The sequence below is a fragment of the Rhinolophus sinicus genome, chromosome 3 (assembly GCF_057876585.1).
Source record: "Rhinolophus sinicus isolate RSI-liver-muscle chromosome 3, RSI-T2T, whole genome shotgun sequence".
Taxonomy (NCBI): domain Eukaryota; kingdom Metazoa; phylum Chordata; class Mammalia; order Chiroptera; family Rhinolophidae; genus Rhinolophus; species Rhinolophus sinicus.
This window is the reverse complement of record NC_142503.1, coordinates 41,991,045-42,018,754: the sequence shown is the minus strand read 5'-3', so window position 1 is coordinate 42,018,754 and position 27,710 is coordinate 41,991,045. Positions and strand designations below refer to the sequence as shown.

Genomic DNA, 27,710 nt, shown 5'->3' with positions numbered 1-27,710 from the left:
GTGCGCCAGTGGTGAGCGCCCAGGCCTGTGGGTAGGTGGTGGCTCTATCCCGCCCCTCAGTTGAAGGCTCTGACGGCTGCTTCTGCGGCGCCGCTCCTTTGAGGATGGCTGCCCTGGTTGTAAACAAGCCTGGAACGGGACTAGACAGTGGCCGCCAGGGCAGCCGGGGGACGGCCGTGGTGAAGGTGAGGGACCTTGCGTGCTCTGTTCTCCACCATTGGCCACTCTTTCGGTTCATCCCGGAGATCTGGCTGCAGCGCCGCGGCCCTGGCTTCTTTGGGCAGGATGCGCGGCCTCTGGGCTCCTCTCGGCTTAGCAAACCTCGCCCTCCCCTCTGTGACTTTTATCACCGCAGGCCTGAGGTGGCCTGGTCTTCTGCTCATGCCGGTCCACTGCTTGGCATCACGTAGGGGGACGTTTGAGAAAAGGAGTTTATGGGCCAATGAGAGTGACCTGGGTTGTTCTTTCCCCTGGTCTTCTGCTTTTAGTTAAGCTCAACAGGCATTAATTAGCTTTAAAAAAAAATCTATTAAATCGAGCCATTATTATCGCCTGGTACTGTGTTAGCTATTTTAACTCGTTATTATCTACTCACGAGGTAGATGTTTATTCCTGTTTACAGGTGAGGAAACTCAGGTTTTGGGTTAACATGGTGTGTGGCAGAGCACGGTTGTTGACTGGCTCTAAAGTTTCCTTTTCACTATTGCATTACTTCTATAATCAGACATCTGTCATTGGGTTGGTCTGCCCCCTCCTCTCTTGGTAGTAGTTTGTCAACACTTTTGAGAAGCCTCCAACAGCTGCATAGCTGGGCATTATGCTACTGTATGTGAATTGCCCAATGCTTCAAGTTTGAAACTTTACCCTGTGTAAGTGCTCCAGGATGCCTTTACTAAAAAGCAACTGGAATACGTGGAATTCGTTTTAACCTTCCACTATATATATGGAAAAATCTGGAAGAGGGGACTGATCACAACGGTTTGTAGAATAACCTTCAGGATTACTTGTAATCTGAGAGGTTGATAATTCTCGTTCCTGGCTACATATTAGAACCACTGAGAACTTAAAAACAAAACAAAAAAAACCCAAAAAACTGATGCACTCTTCCCCCAGTTCTGATTAAGTTGATATCTATATTTTTTACACTTCCAGAAATGATTTCAATGTGGAACCAGGTTTGAGAACCAACCCAGATAATATCTGAAGTTCTTTTAAGATCTTGAATAATAGCCACCTGTGATTTTTCACCTAATGTTGGTTGTATATGATAACAAATGTTACATTTCTGCTTACAACTATGTTATCAATATTGGTGGTGTTGATTCATCTGACCTTTATATATTAATGAAATTATTCTGAAGATGCACAGCATATCAGAGAGGTGGAGGAAGCCTTTTATTATTAGCCATGTTGTTCGGTTGAGATTTTATTTATTGAATTGTGTTTTTTCTAAGTAGAGAATACCTGAAGATTATTTTGTGAATTAACTTGAACTAATAAGTTGTCATTAGAATAGATATTTCTGTATCTACTTTTGTCACCCTGTTTGCCTTAAAAATCTCAAAAATATACCAAAATTTGATGTAACTCCAATTTATTATAGCACATAGTTGGATATATTAGAGACTCACTTTGTTCATTTTCATCTTTACATGTGAAATGTGCATGAGCAGTGCAAAGGACAGCCCTTTTTGGGAAACAGCCTCATGCTATAATTTGTGAGAAGTATGGTGGCATAAATTAAAAAAAAATGTCATTGTCATTTTCATAGATGAAAGCAAGAAGTATTAGTTGGAAGGTAAAGGTTGAAGTATACTAATGCTAGTATTATGTGAACCGGCATCTTACTTAATGAACAAGTTGATAATGACATGGCTTTTATCCTTAGGGAAACAGATTAAAATCTGATATTAGTAAGTTATTTACATTCAGAAAAGAATCAGGAACATTTCTTTTGAACAGTGAGTCTTTGTAAGTTTCTTTTGAATAGTGAGCCTTTGTAGTCCTTTTAAAATATGGTCTGGTTTATTAAATTTGATTTACATGTAATAAGCACATGTAATGAAGTCCTTGTTGGCATATTGGTGAAATTTTTTAAATTAAGAGCTTTTTTCCTATCTAGAACTTAATTTCTTATATTGTTAGCTAAAATTCCTAATAGTCTAGTAACTTTATTTTTTGATCCGTGTTTGGCTTACTGATCAGACTGTGGAATTTTACTAGTGCTTTTTGGAAAATCTTGTAGTAGCAACATGAGTAAGTTATTTTACCTTGTGTAATGATAAAATCAGCGATACAAGATATGAATGAGCTAAGTAAATTTTTGTTTTTTTGGAGCTTATTGTCATAAACAAGTAATATTTATTATGGTGTCACATTAATGATAACATTTATAAAATGTTGCATTTATTTTATATCTAATTCTGTGGTGAATATGTTTTCTGTATTTAGTAAAATTTGATATTTAGGTGAAACTTTTTCCCTGCCTTTTAAAAAAATATAGGATAAATTGGAGTGTGTGTGTGTGTGTGTGTGTGTGTGTGTATCATATATATAATTTGTGTGTAGCTGTTCTGCAGCTATTTCCTTTCCTCATAGGGAACCACTTTTCCAATATAATCAGTTTCCTGTGTATCCTGCCAGGAAGATAGTATGCCTGTATAACAATATATACATAAATATATGTTCCCTTTTTCTCCCCATCTTTACACAAAAGTTAATATGTTCTAGCTCCCTTTTCACTTGGCTTTCATTTGAAATCATTCTGTGTGTATACATGAAAAACTTCCTAACTCTTCTTCACTAGACTACATAGTTTTGCAGTATATGAATGTGCCATAATCATTTTCCAGTCTCGTGTTGATGTATATTTACTTTGTTTCCAATCTTTGGCAAATGGTGTTGTAAGGAATAACATACAGATCTTCTCACACATGTGTGACATATTTGTAGGATAAGTTCCTGAAAGTAGAATTGTTGAGTTTTTCAAATTTTTGATAGGTATTGCAAATTGCCTTCCAGAGAGGCTATATTAATAAATCATTTCACAGCAGCCAGCAATGTATGAGAGTATCTGTTCACCCATTCTTTCACCAACACAAAGTGTTATCAACCTTTTTGATATAATCTGAAAAAAAGTATACTACCGTAGTGTAGCTTTAATTGCATTTCAATGTGTTTTGAGTGAGGTCGAACATCTTTCAATATATTTAAAGAGCTGTTTTCATTTCCTTTTTTGGAATCATACTGGGATGTAAGCCAATTATGAATTATCTGTTTATTTACAGTGAAAGATGTTTGCGTTTCAAAGACTTAAGTCCAAAATAATTGCAGTTAAGATTAAAATTTTAATGGATTAAGTCTGATTTCCACTCTGGGTTTTCTTCTTCCTTTGTTTCTTTTCTTTTCTTTATTTTTTTTCTTTTCTTTCTTTTTTCTTTTATCTTGTGTATTTGTTGTGGACAGTGGTTGGCTGGGCTCTTTTTAATTTTTTTTTTTTTTTTGAGGAGGGCTAGCTCAGTGGCCCATGTGGGGATTAAACTGGCAACCTTGGTGTTATCAGCACCACGCTCTAACCATCTGAGCTAACCAGCCACTCCTGTTTTTAAATTTTTATTTTGTTGGATTTCATTTATATAAGCATGTAGTGTTGGTATTTGGAATACCCTGTTCCTGAGGCTTTTTGGGTCTAACAGGGAAAGACAGGCTGGAAAGCCAGTAAAGATATTCAAGTATTTTGAATGTTAAAACAGACACTCATCATACATGGGGGGGGCGGGGGAGGGGTAAGGGATGCTAGTGGTCATTTCATTTGGACTGAGCTGTGGGTAGACTGGAGAGATATGGTGTTTAGGAATTTATTGGTTTATTAATGTAAAAAAGGATCCACTAGAAAAATGTCTATTTTGCTATTTCCTCAACATTAGCATAAAGAAAGACACAAGAACAGTTTGTCATGTTCTGGGAACTGCAAGCTATTTGATGGAGTTTGAGAATAGAGCCTGAAAGGGTGTAGCAGTGAAGCGATAGGACAGAGACCAGATTGTAGCAGGTCATACATACCGTGTTTCCCTGAAAGTAAGACCTAGCTGGACAATCAACTCTAATGTGTCTTGGAGTAAAAATTAATATAAGACCCAATTGTATTATATTATGTTATATTATTTTATGGTATAAGACTCGGTCTTATATTATAGTGAAATAAGACTGGGTTTTATATTAATTTTTGCTCCAAAAGACACATTAGAGCTGATTGTTCAGCTAGGCTTACTTTCCGAGAGACATGGTAGGTGGCAGGCATAGAAGTTTGTGATGCAATTAAACAGTTCACTGTAGCTATTTAAAAAAAAACACACTAAAATTATGAAACACTTCAGATATATTAACAAATGAAAGTACCAAAAATCCTTCATTGATGTAAATACTGTTTGTTGGCCAATTATAAAACAAAAACTCATGGGCCTGGGAATTTGAATATGCTGATTCTTGTCAGCTTTCTTTTGACTGACTTCATGGCCTTGGGAAGATCATATACTTGTGATTGGAGCTAGATAGACAAAATATTCTCTAACCCAGTGGCATATTTATTAATTGAGAACAACAAATTGAAATTTAAGTCTAAGATGATTGCTCTCTTGCCTTTACATTATAAGTGATGTAAATGGATAGTATAAGATACTTCAAAATTACTTACAGTCTTCTTAACAAGTCCTTTATCATTTACAAGGGTGAATTTCCATCCTAGCACATATTTCAAATTCTGTGTCCAAATTAATGCTGATTTTTTGGAGGTTAGGTAATTGCAGAGATATTGTTTAAGAACCCATCTTTGTTAGAATTATTATATATTGTTACAGATTCAAATATAACGAATCAAGCCATAATTTTTGAAAGATAAAGATGATGTTAATTTACATTATCTTAGTCCCCAGCACTTAACATTTCAAGATTTCACTCTGGTTTAATTTTGGTATGGTCTGTCAGATGAAATGATAAATGGTGATTTAAAGTTTTACAACTTAGACAGTTTTTTATGGATGAATAAAGTGATTTAACAAGATTGATTCAAAGAGCACATATTCCCTTTCAAATGTTAGGTGCTGGAGTGTGGAGTTTGTGAAGATGTCTTTTCTTTGCAAGGAGACAAAGTCCCTCGCCTTCTTCTTTGTGGCCACACGGTCTGTCATGACTGCCTCACTCGCCTGCCTCTTCATGGAAGAGCAATCCGTTGTCCTTTTGATCGACAAGTAACAGACTTAGGTAGGAAAATATATATGTATGTATTTAAGATTTAGAATTTTTTATGTAATACAAATGTCATGGAAAACAATTTCTTTCTTCTTGATTTTTAAAATTACATAATTCCAAGGAGGTTTCAGTTTCTATTAAGCCAGTAGTCTTGTAACTATAAACTAGCTTACTCTTAGGTGGTAGTTTTATTTCATCTTCTGAGGTGTTTATATTCAGTACTTCCTTATATCTGAAGAGTTTTAAGACACCTGAGAAAAACATGCCAACTTTATTCAAAGAAATAAGAAAATTCATTTGCCTGAAGCCATTAATCCATCAAAACAATGTTCCTTTAATAAATGAATAGGCCAATAGTGAAATACATATAAGTAATTTGAGTGTCGGCATGTTTTTATTTACTAGTATCAGAAACAGAAGTATTTGTAGCTTGTGATAATGACTTGTTTTCTTTTAAAATAAGCTTAATGTTTTTTGTGGATTTTTTTCAGTTCCTTGCAAACTTCTGAAATTTCACTTTATATATTTCAAAATGAGTTATTACGGTGGGATACCAGATTTAGAAATAATAACATTTATTAACATTTGAACAGTTATTTTACAAACATGAATTCTATAAGTGTACTCTTTTTGATAACAGAATATTCTCCAAAATAAATAGTTTAAGGGTGTCATTGTTTTTCAGGTCAGTAGCACTATTTGTTTTAAGGCTATTTTAATGTATTCATACTATATATCAGGTGGAACACATTCAAAATAATTTATCCACCAATAAAAGAAAGCAAGAATAACCAGATTTTTTTAGACTAGAGAGCTTTAAAATGCTAAAAAATATGATTGTAAAATGTTTTCTTCTAGGGGAAGATAAGGTTTCTTAAGGTTTTGGTAGACTTTGATTGAAATAAATCCGTAGTATGTCATTTGCCAGAAAACTAATATAGGACAGTATTAGCATTATTACAGATGACATTAACTTACTTAACCAAGAAATTACTTAGCCAAGAAATAATAGGGATGTGAGGGGGAGATGTCTGTATTTTGACATTCTTTTATTTGGCCTTTTATTCTGTAAGATATCATACCATCTTTATAGAAAACTTTAGAAATGGTAATGTTTTGCAAACAGAGGCTGGACCTCTCTACCTTTTTGAAGGGCACTGTCCCTCCTCTCCGTAAGTATCGTAGTATGGCTTGTTAACATCCTCAATGTTTGAACTAGAAATTTATGACAGGCAATGGTTAGTCATCTCCTAGGTTAAAATTAAACATGACTGCTATTGTATTGACATTAGGAAAAGCAAATCAATAACTCTGTCTTGGGTATAGATAGTAATTACTATACCTCGTAGATTAGGTTTTTACTGTGATTTTAGTCTATGGAATATGTGTTAATGAGCCGTGATATAGTTTGATGTCATTATTTTTTAAAATCTATTTTTAATTGTACTATAGAAATAATGTATATATACGTTGCAGAAAATTTGAAAATCTAGAATGGTATAAAGAAGAAAAAAATCATTTGTAATTCCTCCTCCTAGAGAAGAAATCTACTGTTAATGTAAGAGAATCAGAATGAGAATTCTTTTCTAGTCCAAGAAGAATATTTATCAGTACGATTCAGCAATGTCTCTGGTTCTTCTTTTCTGTACACATGGTAAAATTATACTTCCCTGTCCTCTTAGAGTTAGGTATGACTGTGTAATTTCCTTTTCACTAGTGACGTATGACTAGAATTGAGGTGTTAACTTCCAGATAGAAGCTGTTCAGAAGGGGTCTATTGTAGGGAAGAGTAGTTTTTTTAAGGTTTCAGTAGTCTTTGATTTAAATAAATACATAGCATGGTTTGCAGTAACTGCTTTTCCCTGCAGCAGTGCGGTGGTCCAGGGGGTTGGAGGCTCAGTGTCCTGTGCCCCTGATCAGGGACAGTAGGGAACACAACCTTCCTTATCTTCCCCAATCCCTGAGATGTTACATGAGCAAGAAGCACATCTCAATGTTTTAAGCCATTGAGATTTTAAAGTTATTTTGAGAGTTACAGAAGTATTAGTGATATAGTAGGCAGTAGATAGATACTTCTAGGAGTTTATGTGTACATATTCATTAAAATGACAATATTTGGAAAATTGTCATGACAATATTTTTAAATAAAGGACTTGCTTAGTATACTTCTTAGCCATTATATAAGTAGAGTAGATACAACTCAGCTTGTTGCAGAATACATGTGAAAATTGAAAACAATGAGAACGCCTTATAGGGTGGCAAAGTTGAGGGAGAAATGCTGGGTGGGCTGCATAAAAATACTTGGGAAAGAAGGTCACAAAAGTCAGATAGAAGGCTAAAGTTGTTTACCCTAATTTGAACCCTTTTTGGAGAACCACAAGATGTGGTTTCTTTTCTTTCTTTTCTTTTTTTAAAAAAACAAACAAACAAGGAAAGGGGGCTAAGAGGAAGAGGAGCCTTGCAGCTGGTGACCTCATCATCCTTTTATTTATTTATTTATTTATTCGTTCATTCATTCAGTGAATATGTATTAGGTGACAGCTATGTGTCAGATGGTGTTTGTGCACAGAAGTGCACCATCACGGACATATTCCTTCTAATGCTGAAGGATCTTGCTTTTATTTATAGGCTCAGTGAGAGAGAGAGAGAGAGAGAGAGAGAGAGAGAGGGAGAGAATATGAGAATGAGACTATGCATGCATGCACGTATGCATACTCATCTGGCCTTTTCGGGTCAGTTCTGGGGAAAGAAGCATCGTTCCATATTCAAATGTGCCTAGAGTCTTACCTACCTAAAAGGTGTTGTCTTGCTTTAGTGTGAGGATCTGTATTTTTGTGTGAGAAGGAGTTCATACAGTTACAGACCGCTGTAGTGTTTTAGGTTAGAGGAGGGGTGGGGGGAAATGTTATCTTTAGTGTTTTAGTTCCAGTTTAGATAGAGATGGAGTTATTTTAGGTTAAGCATATGTTTCATACAGTGGTTTTCAAACATGAGTCATAGCTTGTTTGTGGTCATGAAATCAATTTAATTGGTTGTGACAGATATTTTAAAAAATGAAATAGAACTAAAAACATCAGTGTGTTGCACACTGTAAGGGTAAATATTAGTGTGTGAACTGTTTGTTTCAGTTATATATACGATACATGATCCTATGAATACAGTGTAAATTGTATTTCTTACTGTAGGTTGCTATAAAAGTATTTCAAAGCACTTGTTTTAGAATATATAGTAAAAGTCAGTGACGAAATAGGATTTATAAAGTTAAATGATAGAAAAATAATAGAACTTTAAAGTATGTTTCTACTGAGAATGCTGAAGAGTTCTGTTTTTTTTAATAATAGTAAGATAATTGTTCTAGCATAAAAGAAAATGGGGAAAATTTGAATTTTTAAAATTTAGACATTATTAATGACTAAACTGGATGACTTAGATATTACTATTGAGGTTTGAGGTAGAATGATTAATACTCCATTCTGTTAGATCTAATTATTTTTATATTCTAGGAGATTCAGGTGTCTGGGGATTGAAAAAAAATTTTGCTTTATTGGAGCTTTTGGAACGACTGCAGAATGGACATATTGGTCAGTATGGTGCTGCAGAAGAAGCCATTGGGATATCTGGAGAGGTATTGATTGATGAAATATTTATTGGTGAAATATTTATTATAAGCATAAATTTCTACATTTAATTTAAAATACTTGCCATTAAAAGCACAATATTACCTCACTTACTCCAGCAAGTAGGACCCCAGAAACACTTTTCGTTACATTACAGTTCTTAAAGCAACAATGCTCCCAGTAGAACAGAAGTAAAACTGAAACTTGAATTCTCCGAAAATACTATACCCAAACTATGTTTTGTGTATAAACTTGTCTCTTTATTATAGTTAGTTCTATCTAAGGGTAAAGTGAAAGAGTAAGAAAATTATGGAAGCGTAAGGATACATAAGCTATATTAAAGCAGAGGAGGCAAAAGTGAAAGCAATCAACAATAAAGCACAAAGAAAGAGGAACTCCATGAAAGAGGCAATTTAGTGTAGAGGTAAAATGCCTTAAAGATACCAGTGGCTCTTGAGGGAGTTACTACTAGTAAATATCTTCATGAGAAGGATAAATTATTTGTAGGTGTATTCTCTTCATCCAGATGGGGTAAACATCCAATAAATATTAGAAAGAAGTATGCTAACAGGTTAAAATACATTTTTAACACTTAAAGAGTTGTCTGTATAGCTCATAGACTGTTCTGGATATAAGAATAGAGGTAGTAAATAATAATGATTTTGGTGATCAACTTTAAAACCATATGTTTAATATCACGGAAAAAATACCAGATTGATTTCCATTTATCTTTTATTAGATCATGATTTCTTTACGTATAGTGAGTCAGTGAAATGAATTTCAAACTGAAGCATTGTTTTCTGAGATTTTTTCAGTTCTTTCACATGCTATATCTTACCTGTATTTCAAAAGACATTAGAATATTGTCTAATGTTGATCTTGTAAATTATTTACCACGTCTGGAAAATAGAAGTCATGAATTTTTTATTTTATATGTGCACATCTCTTGTTGCAAACAAAATTGGTTAACTTTGGGTTCCTTTTTATTTCATGTGATAGTGAATGACATCATTGACGTATTTTCTAATTTTTATTTCTGGAAAAACTTATGCCAAATCTCTCCCTTTCCAATTATGGACTTTTAATATTCACCAAAAATTTCCAAAGTATTCTTGATTATCTGACATGTAAAACTTTCCAACTTGAAATGCTGTTTAGTAATTCATGAAAATTATAAATAATATATAAAAGCTTACATATAACAGGTTATTTATTTATTTTTAATTGATTAAATCAGTGACTTTCGACCACAACCATGCAATGGACTCACCTGTGGCGCTTTAGAAAAAAATGCACAAGCTCAGTCTTTACCCTACTGAAATAAGTATTTGCCAGGTTGAAGTCTTAGAATCCGTATTTTTAAAAGCTTCCCAGCTAATTCTGATGCATATGCCTGGTTATCTAAATAGCACTTGTGCTTCTCTCCTTCCTATACATCATCATGACAAATAATATTTAAAGCAGTGGGTGTGTATTTAATATTAGCTTTTTCAGTCTTTAAAGAAGACCTCTAACCTCTATTGTTCAATTTCTTTGTGTAAAGTGAGGGGATTTTATGGCAGATATCTTTGTACTGATTGTGAATCTATGAGAAGAGTTTTATTTTTGGCTTCAAATTCACAGCATATATTGATAATCAATTTTGGGAATAGTTTCTCACCCGTAGAAATGAATACTTTCTCAGGTGAATAGCAAATGACCTTTGTACTTAATTACTAGTATATTTTCCGATATTAAGGCTGGTTAGTTAAAAAAAGAGATTATGGGCTTTAGTATTTCAAAATTCGTTATGTTACAATGATTGGGGTTCAGTATTAAGACCTGAATTTTTTGTTTGTCAGAGCATCATTCGTTGCGATGAAGATGAAGCTCACGTTGCCTCTGTATATTGTACTGTGTGTGCAACTCACTTGTGCTCAGAGTGTTCCCAAGTTACTCATTCTACAAAGACATTAGCCAAGCACAGGCGAGTGCCTCTAGCTGATAAACCTCATGAGAAAACCATGTGCTCTCAGCATCAGGTGCATGCCATTGAGTTTGTTTGCTTGGAAGAAGGCTGTCAAACTAGCCCACTTATGTGCTGTGTCTGCAAAGAATATGGAAAACACCAAGGTCACAAGGTATGAATAGAATTAAACTGGATGACTCTACCTACGTTACCAGCCCACCATTTGTTTCCACTGACTTGGTTCTTTATGCTAAAAGCAGGGATTGAAGAAGAGTTAAGTTGAGCTTGATAGCTTGAAAAGAAATGAGAGATTTAATTTCTGAATTACAATAATACAGAGAGGCCTCATGATTCTTTCTTTACTGAAAAATAGCTTTCCAGTAGGAAACAAAGTTCTCTTCTTTGTGTGCATGTTTTCAAAATGAACTGTATTGTTTTAACAATATTTATGTCTACAATATTTATGTCTACTGCTTATGATAAAATTTGACAGAGTCTCTTGGGTTCTTATTTAGTGATAAATGAACTTCCAAATTTTAAATAATTTCTTTGCAGGATAAACAGTTTTTGCATGAAAGCAAATTAGTATTTCGTATGCTGTTCTTTTTTGTAAATGTGTTATAAAAACCACTTATGGCTGATGCTGTTTTTTATTAATAGGAGTGATTTAAATAGCTGTTTATATCATTAATCAATACTATGCATTCTTTTCTATAATTGTGTTGTATTTTGTAGCATTCAGTATTGGAACCAGAAGCTAACCAGATCCGAGCATCAATTTTAGATATGGCTCATTGCATACGGACCTTCACAGAGGAAATATCAGATTATTCCAGAAAATTAGTTAGAATCGTTCAGCACATTGAAGGAGGAGAACAAATAGTGGAAGATGGAATTGGCATGGCCCACACGGAGCATGTATGGATTTTTCTTTCTTCTTTATCTTTTTGCTCTTTTTCCTTATTTAACCTCCTAATCTTTATTGAGCAATTGAACTGTGCCAGTACTGCACTAATCACTGCAAATAATTCTTTTAAAAAGTGTCTGTCTTCATGGAATTTATAATCCGTCATGGAAGAGAGACAGTTTCAAGGATGGTAACTGTTTATTTTGTGGGAGCAGTATAGGGTGCCTTGGGAGTGCATAGAGGGGCAGTAATTTAGGTGAATCAGGTAAAACTTCCCAGAAGACGTAATATCTAAACTGAGATTAGAAGGGATTTAGTCAGGGAGAAGAGTGGGGTGGGGAGTGAGTTGTCCCAGACACAGAAGCATCTGTTAAAATGGATAGTTAACTGGGAGGGTCAGGCCTGATGTCTGTTTCTACTTTGCCCAGCAGGGCACTAATGGGGGAGAAGGAAGAGTTTTGGGAGGGGATAATGGGACCAAGCTGATAAGTTTAATTTAGAAGTCGAATTATTATTCCTGTGAAATAATGCAGGGGAGATCCCCTCCAGTGAATTAGAGAGTTGGGAAGGCAGTGTGTTTAACTTTTAAGAAATTGGCTGTGAAGAGAAGAAGGAAGGAACTATGGTGGTAATTGTAGTTGCTTTTTAAAATTGAATTATAGAGAAAGGAATCTTTTTAGATGGGAATATAAAATACAGGGACAGACAAAATGTAATGTTTTTCTTTGGTAACCAAACAAATTTAAAGCTAAGTCACTGAGGAATAATGTTAGAACTGCTCTATCAAAAAACAGTAGCCATTAGCCACATGTGGCTATTTACGTCGAAATTGTTTAAAAATTAAATACAAAAATTTAAATTTAGTTCTTCAGTTTCACTAGCTACATTTCAAGTACACTTCAAGTACCTGAAGCTAGTGGCGACTGTATTGGACAGCACAGCTATAGAACATGTCCATCTTCACAGAAAGTTCTGTTGGACATTGTGCTAGAGTGGAAATATTTTATTCCTTCCCTTGGCAAATATTATTGACACATACCAACTGCTAGACACTGTTCTAGCACTGTTCTTGCTGAGGAGACACCACTGTACAAGTCAGAAAGCTCTGCTTTTGCAGACTTGACATTCTACTGTGAGGAGAGGGACGATAAGTAAGTAAAATCTTTATGGCAGAAGTATTTTAGGTGCTTTGGAGAAAAACAAGGGAAACAGGGAGTGCACATTTATATGGAGTATTCAAGGACAGATTCCTGAGAAAGGGAGATTGAGCAAAGACCTAACGGAGATACGAAAGGGAACCATGCAAGTATTTTGGAGAAGAGCATTCCAGGCAGAGAAAAATGCAAGTGCAAACAGGCCCTGAAGTAGGAGTGTGCCTCCTGTGCTTAAGAAACTGAGGAGGCAAGTGTAGCTAGAGTAGAATGACTGAGGAGGGCCATAGCAAGAGTTGAAGTCAGAAGGGGCCTATGTAGGCACTTGCTCTTCTTTCCACCAGGGACGCTCTCCCTCAAGATATTTGTGTGCTTCCCTCTCTTACCTCCTTCAGCTCTTTGCTCAGGTGTGCCTTTTGCAGGGAGTCTGTCCTTGAACACCCCATATAAAGGACTCTGGCATTTACTCTGAGAGGAATGGGAAACCATTGAAGAGTTTTGAGCAAAAGAAAAATTATCTTTCTGACCTACCATTTTAGTAGGATCAGTCTGGCTGCTGGATTGAGAATACGTTGTAGAGGGGGTGGTACCTAGTGAGACCAATTAGAAGACTGTTAGAATAACCAGGTGAGAAAGGGTAGTGGCTCGGATCAGGTCGATAGAAGTGGAGGTGCTGAGGCATGATTAGATTCTGGATATATTCTGGAGTCCACAGAATTTGCTGAGGGACGAGTTTTGGGATACGAAAGAGTTGTGTTAAAGATGATTCCAATTTTTTTGTCTTGAACAACCTGGAGGATGGAGTTGTCATTTATTGAGATGGAGGAAACTAGGTTTGGGTTTGGGAGAGACTGGAGATTAGGTGTTCCATTTTGCTTGAGATGCCGCTTAAAAAGTGTGATATCCAAAGGCTGTGGTTAAGGGGAAGTATCTAGTGTGGAGATACAAATTTGAGGACTTTTAAGGATATAGATGATATTTAAATATTTATTATTTCACATACACAGTCTTATGGTTACAGTTGTTTAAAACTTATTTTTTTAATTAAATTTATTGGGGTGATAAAACTTGTTTTTATTTCCTTAGGTACCAGGTACTGCAGAGAATGCCCGGTCATGTGTCCGAGCTTATTTTTCTGATCTGCATGAAACTCTGTGTCGTCAAGAAGAAATGGCTCTAAGTGTTGTTGATGCTCATGTTCGAGAAAAACTGATTTGGCTCAGGCAACAACAAGAAGATATGACTATTTTATTGTCCCAGGTTTCAACAGCCTGTCTCCATTGTGAAAAGACTTTACAACAGGTAGGTAGTTTAAACATAGGAAGGACATAGTTTAAGAAGGGGGATTTGTCAGGTTAAGTAGATAATTACCAGAGGTACACACTAATGTGTTTTAAGTCACATTAATAAATATTTGTATATTATTATATGTAACTATACATTGACATTGAGCTTAGGACAACCTCTAACCTTGAATTGCTCCACCAGCCCTGTCAGTGTCTTCTCCTTCATGTGCCCTCCCAACCATAACACCATTGGTTCTAGAATCTAACTTCTTGTCATTCTTCAGTCATGCCAAGCCCTTCTACTCTTCTTTGCCAAGCATGTAGTATTGTTTCTGCTTGGTTGGCTTATATCTCCCTCTTCTGATAGTGGAAAGCCTTCTTCAAAGGCTAGTTCAAATATTTGCTATTCTTTGAAGCTCTCTCTTCCTTATTCTTTTTATTTTTGGGTGGACGGTGGGAGGGGGAGTTGTCTCTTCCAACCTGTACCTATCTCTGCTCTAGTTCAGTGGTTGGTTGTTAACTTTGATGTCACGGCAAACCTGTTTTCTGATGGTTGTGGTATCATAAGCAATTTTTACCCAGTCTGCAGATAATGTACTTTTTAAATAAAGGTTTTTCTAACAAAAATGTCAGTCTTACTCATTTCTGTTTTGGATTTGCATTCATGAGTGGGCAATGTAAGGCTGCAGTGTATCTTATCTTTACTGATATATTGCTAATAATTGTGTTGATTTCAATTCATTGTAGAGCTAAACTTTGTTGACAGATTGTATGTGGGGCGTTAGGGAGGAGAAGGCAAGACTGGCTTCAAGGTTTTTGTTCTGAGCAACTGGAACAATAGAATTGCTATCAACTAATGTGCAGCATATGCAACAGTGATCAAAAACCAATACCACCACTGCTCTCATGGAACTTACATATTGTTGGGAGATCTCTGTGTTATGAAGAATAAATTGGCGTATGTATCGAATATCTGGAATAATATTTAAGAAACTGGAAAGTGCTTGACTTTCGAGGAAAGGGCCTGAAGATCTAGAGTGAGAGGGAGGCTTGTCAGTTTGACCTGTAGTCTTTTAAAAAAAATTTTTAAACCAATACATGGATATCTTAAATTATTTTAAAAACATTTTATAGAAGTACAACATACATATAGAAATGTATTCTTAAGTGTTCAGCTGACTGAATTTTCAGACTGGACATTACTATATAACCAGTGCCCAGATCAAGTAATAGGACATTACCAGCACCCCAAAACCCCTCAGGCTCCCTTCTGGTAACTACCTGCCTTTCCCCTCAAAGATAAACCACTATCCTGATTCTAATGCATATTTTATTTTTGCCTATTTTGGTAATTAATATAAATGGAATCATACAGTATGAACTCTTCATGTCATTTTTTCTTTTACTCTGTATTATGTTTGTAAAATTCCTATCACATCGAATTGTGGCCCATTCTCATAAGTGGTATGTTATGTTGCATTTGTGAATATACCACCGTTTATTTATTCATTCTTTTGTTGATATGTTCTTAAATTATATATTAATTATCCTAGTCAAATTTACATTTAATTCTGAATACTGTAATGTTAAAAGAGCTTTTCTTGAGTTTTGATGATACCTCTTTTTTCCTTATTTCTTTAACATGTTTCTAAGAAATACTGTCTTCTCTTTCCTAGGATGATTGTAGAGTTGTCTTGGCAAAACAAGAAATTACAAGGTTACTGGAAACATTGCAGAAACAGCAACAGCAGTTTACAGAGGTTGCAGATCACATTCAATTGGATGCCAGCATCCCTGTGACTTTTACAAAGGTAATGTACTATGCTTCATTTTTAGGTTTGTTTTCTGACAGATTATAATTGTTTACATTCCATGATAATCAGCCTGAAAAGACAAGGAATTCATGAATCATAGGTTTAAAAAAAACAATAAGCTTTTATTAGTGGAAAATAAAGAGTGGTACAAGGAATCTCCCTGTACCCATCACCCACTTTATCCCTTAAAAACTTTTAATGTCATCTCCCCTTTGCCCATAGCCCTTTCTATCTGCAGTCTCCCAGGTTATTTTGAAATGAAGACCAACACATTTCATCCCAACACCATATCATTTCATCTATGAAATATATGTGTGTATATTTCTAAAAGGTAAAGACTCTTTAAAAAAAAGTAACAAAATACCACTATCACAACTAAAATATTAAATAACAAATAATGTCCATCATCCAATTAGTATTCAAATTTCCCAGATTGTTAAAAAAATTTTTTTTTAAGTTCCTTTTTTGAGGCAGAATCCAAACAAGGCCTGTATATATTTTGGTCTCTTTTAAAGTGGATCCCCCGTAATTTAAAAATTCGTGTGTTCCATTTTGCTTTCTATTTTTAGGGACTTTTTTATTTTAAATTTAATGTTGGTTTGTAATTATGTGAAACATTTACATGATCCAGAGTCAGATCTGTAACGCAAGGTTCATTCAGAGCAACTTAGCTTCAATCCCTGACCCCTCTACCTTTTTTCTCCCTTCCTCGTAGTAACCGATTAATAATTTTTTCTTAGTTTTATTTATCATTTAAAAAATTATGGAGAAATATTTTTATATATTTATTTGCACACTCCCTACATTTAAAGGTAGAATACATTACATACTTCTGCACTATGCCCTTTTCACTTAAGTGTATGTCCTGGAGAACAAAGTATACAGTGACATTTTCTGTTCCTTTGTTACAGTTGCAACATACTTTATTGTGAGGATGTACCACTTTTTTATTGTGGCAAAAAACACATAATATAAAATTTACCATCTTAACCATTTTTAAGTGCATAGTTAAGTATATTCAAATTGTATGAAACAGGTCTCCAGAAATTTTTCATCTTGCAAACTGAAACTCTATACCTTATAAACAGTAACTCCCATTTCCTACCACCTGACCAGCTCCTGATAACCACTATTCTACCTTCTGCTTCTTTGCTTTTGACTACCCTAAATAGCTCATGTAAGTGGAATCATACAATGTTTATCTTTGTGTGACTGGCTTATTTCATTTAGCATGATGTCCTCAAAGTTCATCTATGTCATAGCATGTAACAGAATTTCATTGAGTTTTAAGACTAAATAATATCCCATTGTTCGTATATACCACATTTTGTTTATCCATTTATCCATCGAAGGACATTAGGGTTACTCCCACCTCTTGGCTATTGTGAATAGTGCTGTTATGAACATGAGTGTGCAAATATCTCTTTGAGACCTTGCTTTCAATTCTTTTGGATATATATTCAGAAGTGGGATTACTGGATCATATGGTAGTTCTATTTTTAATTTTCTAAGGAAATGCCATACTGTTTTCCATAGTGGTTGTACCATATTATAAGCCCAGCATTATTGAGTTACTTGATTTTTTTTGTCAAATCGTAGGAATTTTCTTATATATTCTGGATATGAATCCATTATTAATCCATTGCAAATATTTTCTCCCAATCCTTAGGTTGCTCCTTCACTCTGTTGACTGTCCTTTGATTCACAAAAGTTTTTAAGATTGGTATAGTCCCATTTGTCTGTTTTTGCTTTTGCTGAATGTACTTTTAGTGTCACATCTAGGAAATTATTGCCAAATCCAATGTTACAAAGCTTCCCCTCTGTTTTCTTTTAGGAGTTTTATAGTTTTATGTCTCATGTTTAGGACTTTAATCCATATATTTATAATCCAACTATTTATACTTGTTATGTCTTCTTTGTAAATTTACCTTTTTATCACTCTAATGACCTTCTCTCTTATAATGGTTCTAACTTAAAAATTATTTTGTCTGATGTTAAGATCGCCATTTCTGCTCTCTTCTTGGTATGATTTGCATGGAGTATCTTTTTTTCATCCTTTTACTTTGAGCCTATGTGTGTCATTAGATATAAAATGACTCTCTTGTAGAGAGCATATTGTTGGATCTTGTTTATTTTTTTTTCCATTTAGTTAAACTTTGTCTTTTGATAAAGGAGTTAAGTCTATTTATAATTAAAGTAATTATTAATAGGTAAGGATGTACTATTGCCATTTTGTTAATTGTTTTCTGTATATCTTATAGCTGTTTTTGTTTCTCCTTTCTCCTCTGACTGCCATCTTTTGTGTTTTATTGTTTTGTAATGACACGGTTTGAGTCCCTTCTCATTTCTTTATGTGTATATTCTATGGATTTTTTTTTTGTGTTTAACATTGTAAATACATAATACATTTTAATTATAACATTCTATTTTAAATCGACAACACTTCAGTTGCATAGCAAAAACCCTACTCTACCCCCTGCATTTTGTTACTGATGTCACAAATTACGTATTTATCTGTTTTATACCTATTAACAGAGACTTGTAGTTTTAAAAATAGTTTTATTTCAATTCTATAAAAATTAAATTTATGCACCAAAATTACAATAATACAGGTTACTATTTGTTCATGTATTGACCCTTACCATTTTATTATTTTATATATCTTTGTGTTCCTGTCTAGCATCCTTTGGTTTCAATTTGAAGGACTTTGGTATTTCTTGAAGAGCAGGTCTAATGGTAATTATTCTCTCAGCTCGTTTTTCTGGGAAAGCCATTTTTTTCTTCATTTTTGAAGGACACATTTGTCATACGTAGAGTTCTCAGTTGACAGCTTCTTTTTCTTTCAGCACTTTGAAAAGATCCTCCCACTCCTTTCTGGTCTGCAAAGATTCGGTGGAGAAATTGGCTGATAATCTTAAGGAAGCTCCCTTGTATGTGATGAGTCACTTTTCTCTTGCTGCTTTTAGATTCTCCCTTTGTCTTTGTCTTTTGACAGTTTGATTATAATGTGTCTCAATGTAGATCTTTTTGGGTTTATCCTAGTTGGAGTGTGTTGAGTTAGAATTTTTATGTCCATTTCTCTCCTCAGATTGGGAAGTTTTCAGCCATTATTTCTTCAGGTAAGCTCTCTCTGCCCCTTTCTTTCTATTCTTCTGGGATTCTCATAATGTGTACATTAGTGGGCTTGCTAGTGTCCCATAAGTCCCTTAGGCTCTCTTCATTTTTCTTCACTCATTTTTCTTTTTTCTCTTCTAACTTGATGAGTTCAAATGATTTGCCTTCAAATTCGCTTATTCTCTCTTCTGCCTGATGAAGTCTACTGTTGAAACTCTACTGAACTTTTACAGTGCAGTTATATTTTTAGCTCCAGAATTTCAGTTCTTTTTTTTAAAGTTCTATCTCTTTGTTGATGTTCTCATTTTGCCTATTCTTTGTTTCCTGATTTTGTTAACTTGTCTGTGTTTCTTTTGGCTTATTGAGCATCTCTATGACTGGTGTTTTAAATTCTTTGTCCAGCAGCTCATACCTGAATTTTTTCAGGGTCAGTTTTTGGAATTTTATTTTGTTCTTTTGGTTGGGTCATATTTTCCTGTTTCTTTGTATGCCTTGTGATATTTTGCTGAGACTTGGGCATTTGAAAAAACATCCACTTCTCCCAATCTATTAACTGGCTTCTTCGTTAACTGGGAAGACCTTCACAGATCAGCATAGCTAGAGACTCTAGGACTTCTCAGATCTTTTCTGGGGTATATTTTCTCTGGGTTTGTGTGTGTGCTTTTATTTCTCTCAAATTCTCTAAGCTGCTTGCCCCTACATTTTCTCAGAAACTAGCAATCTCTTGTTCCCCATGGTGTCTCCCTGCACAACTGCAGCTCCAACGTGCCATGTTCTTGCCTCTTTCCAGTGACTTTCAAATTATGCCACTGGTCCCTAAGAGGTCCAAGTCAGGTAAGACAGAAACCAGTCTCTATGGCAGACCCCAGAGAAGCCAGAACATTGGACGCTTAGTCCATTCTTTTGTTTCATCCCTAGGAAGAAATGCGGTATGGGAGCTTTCCTCCTGGCTGTGCCAGGTTGGGGCAGGGGCTAAAATGTGTGTGCAAAATTCTGTGAATTTTCCTACCCATTTTGGTGGAATCCCTTCCTACTTTTATGGTGTCCGGGTTGCTGTAGCTTCTCAACTTGTCTCTAGAGTTCTCTCAAAGGTATTCAGGTCCACATATTTTTTCTGAGGGTCAGGACTCTACTGAAGATACAGATGGTAGTTGAAGCACATGGAGTAAATGAGAATATACAGAATGAGAAGCAGGCCTCATATAGATTCTCAAAAATACCAACATTAAAGAGGTAGATAAAAGGAAAATGAGAGGGAGCATCTAAAAAGGTAGAATGAAAACCAGGAAACTTTTGTATCATAAAAGCCAAGAAAAAAGTGCTAAAACAAGGAGGCAAAATGATAATTGATGACACTTATATAGCAGTTATTATATGCCAGGAGCTGTTGTAAGGACTTTTATATGTATTGTTAAAAATTAATACTTGCAAAAATCGTGTAAGTTTGGTACTATTTTTATCCTCATTTTATAGATGTGGGAAGTGAAGTATAGAGGTCATGCAGCTAGTAATATATACAAGTATGTTTATTGTAAGTATGTTCATTATTTGTAATATAAAACAATGAGAGATAACCTAACATCTGTCAATTGGAGATTGGTTAAATTGTGGTTTATGGACTATAATGAAACAATTAAAAGAAAAAGGTAGGTCGTTATGTTTTGAAATGCAAGGATTCCATAATATACTGTTGAGTATAAAAGTTACTGTGTTTCCCTGAAAATAAGACCTAGCCAGACCATCAGCTCTAATGCGTCTTTTGGAGCAAAAATTAATATAAGACCAGGTATTATATTAATTACATTATATATTATACTATATACGACCCGGTCTTATTTTAATTATTTTAATATAAGACCGGGTCTTATACAAATTTTTGCTCCAAAAGATGCACGAGAGCTGATGGTCCGGCTAGGTCTTATTTTCGGGGAAACACGGTAGTTGCAATGTGTATGGTTTTTCATTTAATTTTTTAAAAAAGTATATTTGTTTTGTTTGTATATGTTAACCAGTGTGTGCATAGCAAAGTGCAGAGATACACATGAAATCGTTAATCGGATATTTCTGGGAAGAGAGCAGCAATTTTCATTTTTAATTAATATACTTATTAATATATTTAGCACAACATAAAGACCTTATTTAAAGAAGATTCAATTGAGCTAGAAAACCTGGGGAAATTAAGTGGGTGTATTATTTTTTATTTACTTGTATATAAAAAAATTGTCCATTTTACTAAGGGATTTAACAATACTAAGTGATTGTTTTCTCTGAGAAGATCAGATTCAGGGTATTTTAGGGACTACAACTCAGATTTCAGTTGGTTGAGGAATGAGTAGGAGAGAAGGCAATAATTAACCGAGACATTTTATTTTAAAAAAAGTGTAAATACTAAGGCTTTCTAACTCCGTATCAAAATTAAAAGTTTTTTTGTTTTGTTGTTTTTAAATTATAGGACAATAGAGTTCACATTGGACCAAAAATGGAAATTCGAGTTGTTACATTAGGATTAGACGGTGCTGGAAAAACTACGATTTTGTTTAAGTTAAAACAGGATGAGTTTATGCAGCCTATTCCAACAATTGGTAAGTATGAGTATTGCTCTTTACCTTAATAGGCATTTTATGGACAAAACCTAGCTTACAGCTGAGTTCTTCGGGTCTTGTTTTATGCCAGTTTGGGATGGAGATGGGCTTTTTTCTGGCTCTGAGACACCAACGATTGAGGAAAAATGACAGATTCAGTGGCTGTGGGGTTGAAATGAGGATTGTGGGATAGTAAGGAAAAGAGTATTGGTGAGACAATTGGAAGGAATAAATTGGTGACCCTGGCTGAGGGTTAAGGGAGAGGGGGTAGCAGTAGTGCAGAGTTGGCAGGTACCTGGGTTTCCAGGTCCTATGGACCCTGGTAGAAATTTAGACGGCTAACAGGTGATGAAGCTATAGTCTCCCTGTGTCGGTTTATTAGGAATGGAGTTGTTTGGGCAGCAGTAGATACTGCTGTATGAAGATAATTTGTAAGTGACAACTATAATATAAACAAGAGGTTGCCTTGTGTTTGGTGTGTCATTCACTGTAAATATAAGTTCAGTATTAAAGTAACTTTTTTTTTTTTACAATAGGTTTTAATGTGGAAACTGTAGAATATAAAAATCTAAAGTTCACTATTTGGGATGTAGGTGGAAAACACAAATTAAGACCATTGTGGAAACATTATTACCTCAATACCCAAGGTAAGAGGCAAAAAAGACATCTTAATTTTTCAGATTTTTAGGATGCTAGTTTTCAGTATATTGATTTAATTAGTAATGGTGACATTTAAGCTTTGATTAAACACTGATTATACCTTTAAATATTGGTGGCCAGCCACACATAATTAAAAAAAAATGAATGTAGAAAGACTGGGATATATACTTGGGTACCATAATTACAGCATAAAAACAATACCTAGCTTATATATGTGGGCCGTTAACAGTACTTACCTCTTTCTGCTCTTAACAGTTAATTATTAGTGTTTATGTGAATCTGATCACTGGCAACATGGTGGAGTATTGTACAATTTGTGGTATATGGTTCTGCTCATTTCAGTTCAACATTTATCCCATTATAATATCTCAATAGCTCCATTTCCATTTATCATTGTTATCTGCGGAAGAACCTACAGTGGTTTGTTTTTGACCAAATTGTTTTACATCACATATATTCCATCTAGCATTTATTAACATTTGGCACCCATTATACACTTTTGCCTCCTATACCCCAAAATGAAGCTTATATTTATTGCCACCTGTTCCATTTGTCATCCTACTTTCCACTTAGAAGAGAGACTAGATAATTGTTTTTATTTTAGGACTTTTGATGTTTAGTATGAGCTAATGATTAATGGCACAAAAAAATGGCATTATGATCATGAGGAATGGTTGAAAGTCTGTGGATGTTTAGCTACCATAAAGTAGCTGGAAAAATTTTAGAAGAGTATTAATTCAATAGATATTTATGATATTTCTGCTGTGTGTTTTGAGTACAGTCTATGTGGAAAGTGCTGTCCTAGGCACCTAAAGAGAGTGCTTTGAAGAGATCAAGATGGTGATTTATTTATTTTTAAAGGACTATCTTTTGGTAAAAGAAGTAATCAAAGAACAAGTAGCATCAGTAGGTAGATCACAAGAAGTACATTTTCATTAATTAAAATATCGATATACACAACTTATGTTTGGTAGAGCAAGTGTTACAGATACTGTTGTAGATGGGGAAATGAAAGCTGAAAAGTACATGAACTACTTGAGGTCATACCATTAATGATTGCTAGGTGCTCCTATAAGAATGAGCAGCCTTTCTGTGAAAATAGTCATGGTAGACTATCCATAATGTAGTAATGAGAGCATTAAAATATTTGGTCCATTTACTGAAACTAACAGGTGACTAACTGAATATTTTTATCGTTTTTTGGTAGCTGTTGTATTTGTTGTGGATAGCAGTCATAGAGACAGAGTGAGTGAAGCACACAGTGAACTTGCAAAGTTGTTAACGGAAAAGGAACTCCGAGATGCTTTGCTCCTGATTTTTGCTAACAAACAGGTAACCCATCTGTATTTCAGAATACTTATTTTAGTAGTTTTGTGCATTTCGCATCATAAGGTAGTTGGAATGATTTCAAGGGAAATAATTAGTAGATATTAATGAAGTTTCTGCTGTCTTGCGTGCAATCTATGTGGAGAGTGCTGTGCTTCGTACCTTGGAGTATACAAAAAGAAACAAAGTAGTTGATGTTCACCAGAAACTCCCATGTATTAGGTTGGTGCAAAAGTAACTGTGGTTTAAAAGGTTAAAAATAATTGCAAAAACCGCAATTACTTTTGCACCAACATAACATGTATATGAGTAAATGTGTAAGTGAATCTATATGAGAATCTAATACAAAAAATTGGTAAATAACTTCAATAATATTAACAAAATGGTATGGGAAATGAAGAGAGTAGTTCTAAAGGTGGCATCTTGGATGATATGTGAAAAGTAGGATTAGAGTTGAAATTATGATAAGTTGAAAGTACCAATAAGACTTTGAGTCAGTATGTGAAAGAGAATATTGTAGCCAGAGATTTTATATATATATAAACACACACACACACACACACCTATATCTATCTATACACATAGCTATGTGTATGTGTGTGTGTATATATATATATATATACACACACACACATACACACACACACACACATATAATGGGGGTGCCAAAAAAATGTATACACATTTTAAGAGATGTTATCTATGTATTACTTTTCAAAGTTGAGTTGAATTACTCTAGCGATATGTAGTATGATGTTCGCTCAAAAGATGGCATTAATCAAATGAATGCTAGCATCACCATGTGACAGGCAGGATAGTCAAAGAAAATGGTGGAAGCACAGTTGTCGTTCGAGGAGCGCAAGACCATTATGAAATGGTATTTGATATTCTAGAACATTGTGGAAGTACAATGACAATGGAGGCATATGTGACAGAACCTCCAACAGGCCTAACAATTGCATGCATTTGTGATAAGTCTGAGACACATGGTGCTGTGTGTGATGAGCACAAAGGAAGATGCGGGAGGCCTCGCATAGCAACAAGTCCTGCTGCTCCTGCTGTGTTGTTGGATCCGTTTACACGCTCGCCACAGAAGTCTACCAAACAGTGTTCGCCTTAATCAGAAGTGTCTGGATGCTGATGGTAACCACTTTGAGCACCTCTTGTAATTGCAGAAGTCAAACATGACTTGTAGTCATCTTTTGTTATTGGTATATATTGAGTATTGCAATTTTAATAGTTCCGTCCTTTCTTAAAATGTATATACTTTTTTTGCACCCTCTGTATGTACGTGTATGTATGTAATAGCACATAAGCACCCAACTTCAATCTAAATAGTATAGAACTGATGAAGAAATTATGTTGCACCTACACAATTCAGATGTTAAAACTAATGTGGAAAGTCTGTTTGTCCTGATAATGGAAAGACATCTATCTCCAAGAAATTATCTGGAAAAATATGAGATTATTACTGGTGGTTGCTTCTGGGAAGTAGGGGTGTTTGGAATAGTTTAATAAACTCTTCATTATATAAACCCTACATATAAGTCACTTTTCATGATATACATGTTAATTTTTCTTTTAAATTGATGCCTTATAATGACTCTGGCAGTATCATTCAGGTTGCATGGCCTTTATTGATTTCATTGTAAGGCTATTCTTAGTAATTTTAAATATTATAAATAAGTAAATTATTTAACCAAAACTAAATTTTTTCCTATTCTTAATCTCAGATAACTGAAAAAGGTGAATCTAGGTTTTTAACTTTAGGCTTCTGCTAGAATGGTACCAACAGAATTGTATATAAATAGTAATAATTAGAAAAATATTGATGGACTGATAAAAAAAATTCTAATGTGTATATATCTTTCAGGATGTTGCTGGAGCTCTGTCAGTAGAAGAAATCACTGAACTTCTCAGTCTTCATAAACTGTGCTGTGGCCGTAGCTGGTATATCCAGGGCTGCGACGCTCGCAGTGGTATGGGACTGTACGAAGGATTGGACTGGCTCTCACGCCAACTTGTGGCTGCGGGAGTATTGGATGTCGCTTGATCTTTAATGCAGCAGTTGTTTCAAGTTTTGTGGTTAAGAGTTATTTTGCACATAATGTGTTGTATGGAATTCTACATCTTAAAGATAGTTAATTTAGGATTTGAGTACACATTTTAAAAGAAATGTACATTTGTTATTTAAGTTTTCCAGATTATATGTGACCCATATATTGGGAAGTAGTTACAGAGAAAGCGTAACGGAAGGTTTATTCTTACAGACAACTGAGTGCCTAATGGAACCTCTGTGTGAAGCAAGTGAAGCATAACTGTTTCTTTAACTTGCTTTATCACTGAATTTTGGCAGTATTTAGTAGCAAAAACGGCAGTTACTTAATGAAATAGAATCCACGAACTGCAACTTCGGGTAATGGAATTACTTTTATCTTTAGTATAACAGAATACCTTTAATGCTAAGACTATAAGCTATAGAAAATTAATTTTATACAGTGTTTTATTAAAACTTTCTCCTAAAGCTTTTTGTATAAAACCCAGTGAGTCAGAATGAAATATTATCTAACTAGGCCTGATCGTCAGATTTGTACTAAACTGAAGAACAATTAGTAAAACTGTGAAAGTCAGTTATGTTCTAGTTATTCTTCACTTATGAAAGACCCATTTCCAGGACTGAATCTGGATGTATTATTTCCTACAGAGCTCTAAATTGGTCCTTCTACTTTTTCAACATACTTAAAGTAGTTAGTAGTGTTTCTTTTAAAAATAATATTGCATCCTTAGTGAGAATGACTGTATGTGAAATGTAGTAAGTTACACATAGAACCGGGGTTGGTTTTACATAAGAGAGAGATCAAAGTAGAAAACTACCTTTAAGAGAAGTCATTTAAACAGTGGAGAATGCTTACTACATCAATTACTATAAAATGCTTTACCCAAATAAGTGCATTTACCTTGACAATAAAACATGAAGGCTCTTTATGACAAGGCCTTGAAAAGTTATTTAAGAGAAATAACATGTCTAAGGAAGGAAAATAAATGTTCAAAAAGTTTACATCACATTTATTATGCAGTGTTGTAAAAGTTGAAAATTTTTGTGCTCTTTACTGTTTTTCATTTTTAAAGGATACTTCCTTATTATGGCAGTACAATTTATTATATTTAAACATAGCTAGATTGGGTTTTATGGATTTTTTTAAATACTTTTTATATTTTAGGATGAAGTTGAATCCTAAATCGTAGTTTAGCTACTATGTGGACTTTGATGTGTGATGACAAGATGTGATGTTCAGGTGGTACTGTGTTGATTGAGTCTCTTCAAATGTATTTTTGTTTAAAAACAACAAAACTTTTAGAAAACAAAGCATTAAAAAAAAGGTCCAGTGGTATGGGCAATGTGTAAATAAGTATATATAATTATGTCGTCCCTTTATTTTTCAAGTAAAAGGTCATGCTGTTACAAGTATAGTTTGTGAGTATAAGTACTACTTGTGAATTAAATTATTTAATATTTCACTGATTGCAATAACTGTGAAAAATAAAAATGGTGTTACATTTGCCTGTGAGCCCTTGAACTGTTTTCTCTACTAGGTCTAACACTAACATGTAAACTTACTTTCCTTGTAAATTATTGTTTATTTCACCAATTTTGTTAAACTTTGTAATTCACATTTTTAGCGTATTATTAGTTGTGCTTAGACCTAATTGTAATGTATATAATAGTGTTTGTGATTTTTTTTTTTAAGAAATATTTTTCTCAGGCTCTTACTATTATTTGTGGTTGTATTCTTTCACTAATTATGATTGTGCTAGTTCCCTCTGGGAAACATCAAATTTAAGAATGAGAGAGACATTTTAAATATACTCTATTAGGATTTGCTTCCTAGCTCTGAATTTCTGTATTAAGCCTAAATATTACTGTATGATTTATATAAAGCAGGTTTTTCAAGTGTATAGCCCTGGTCTATAATTCTGGAATGCATTATAATCACCAGAAGCCACTATTTGCATTATACATATGACCAGCACAGACAGCAATAAAATGTTAAAATAAT

General features: G+C 34.5%; 1 protein-coding gene across 1 annotated transcript; it reads left to right on the top strand.

Moving 5' to 3' along the window:
• Positions 1-3: 3 nt before the first annotated feature.
• On the top strand, positions 4-27,709 carry TRIM23 (tripartite motif containing 23). The gene is made up of 11 exons (XM_019743889.3): positions 4-185; positions 5,097-5,259; positions 8,751-8,872; positions 10,706-10,984; positions 11,548-11,730; positions 13,957-14,172; positions 15,833-15,967; positions 21,537-21,666; positions 22,203-22,313; positions 23,534-23,658; positions 25,526-27,709. The coding sequence occupies exons 1-11, from the start codon at positions 105-107 to the stop codon at positions 25,703-25,705; spliced, it is 1,725 nt and encodes a 574-aa protein (XP_019599448.1). The 5' UTR covers positions 4-104; the 3' UTR covers positions 25,706-27,709.
• The last annotated feature ends 1 nt before the right edge of the window (position 27,710 follows it).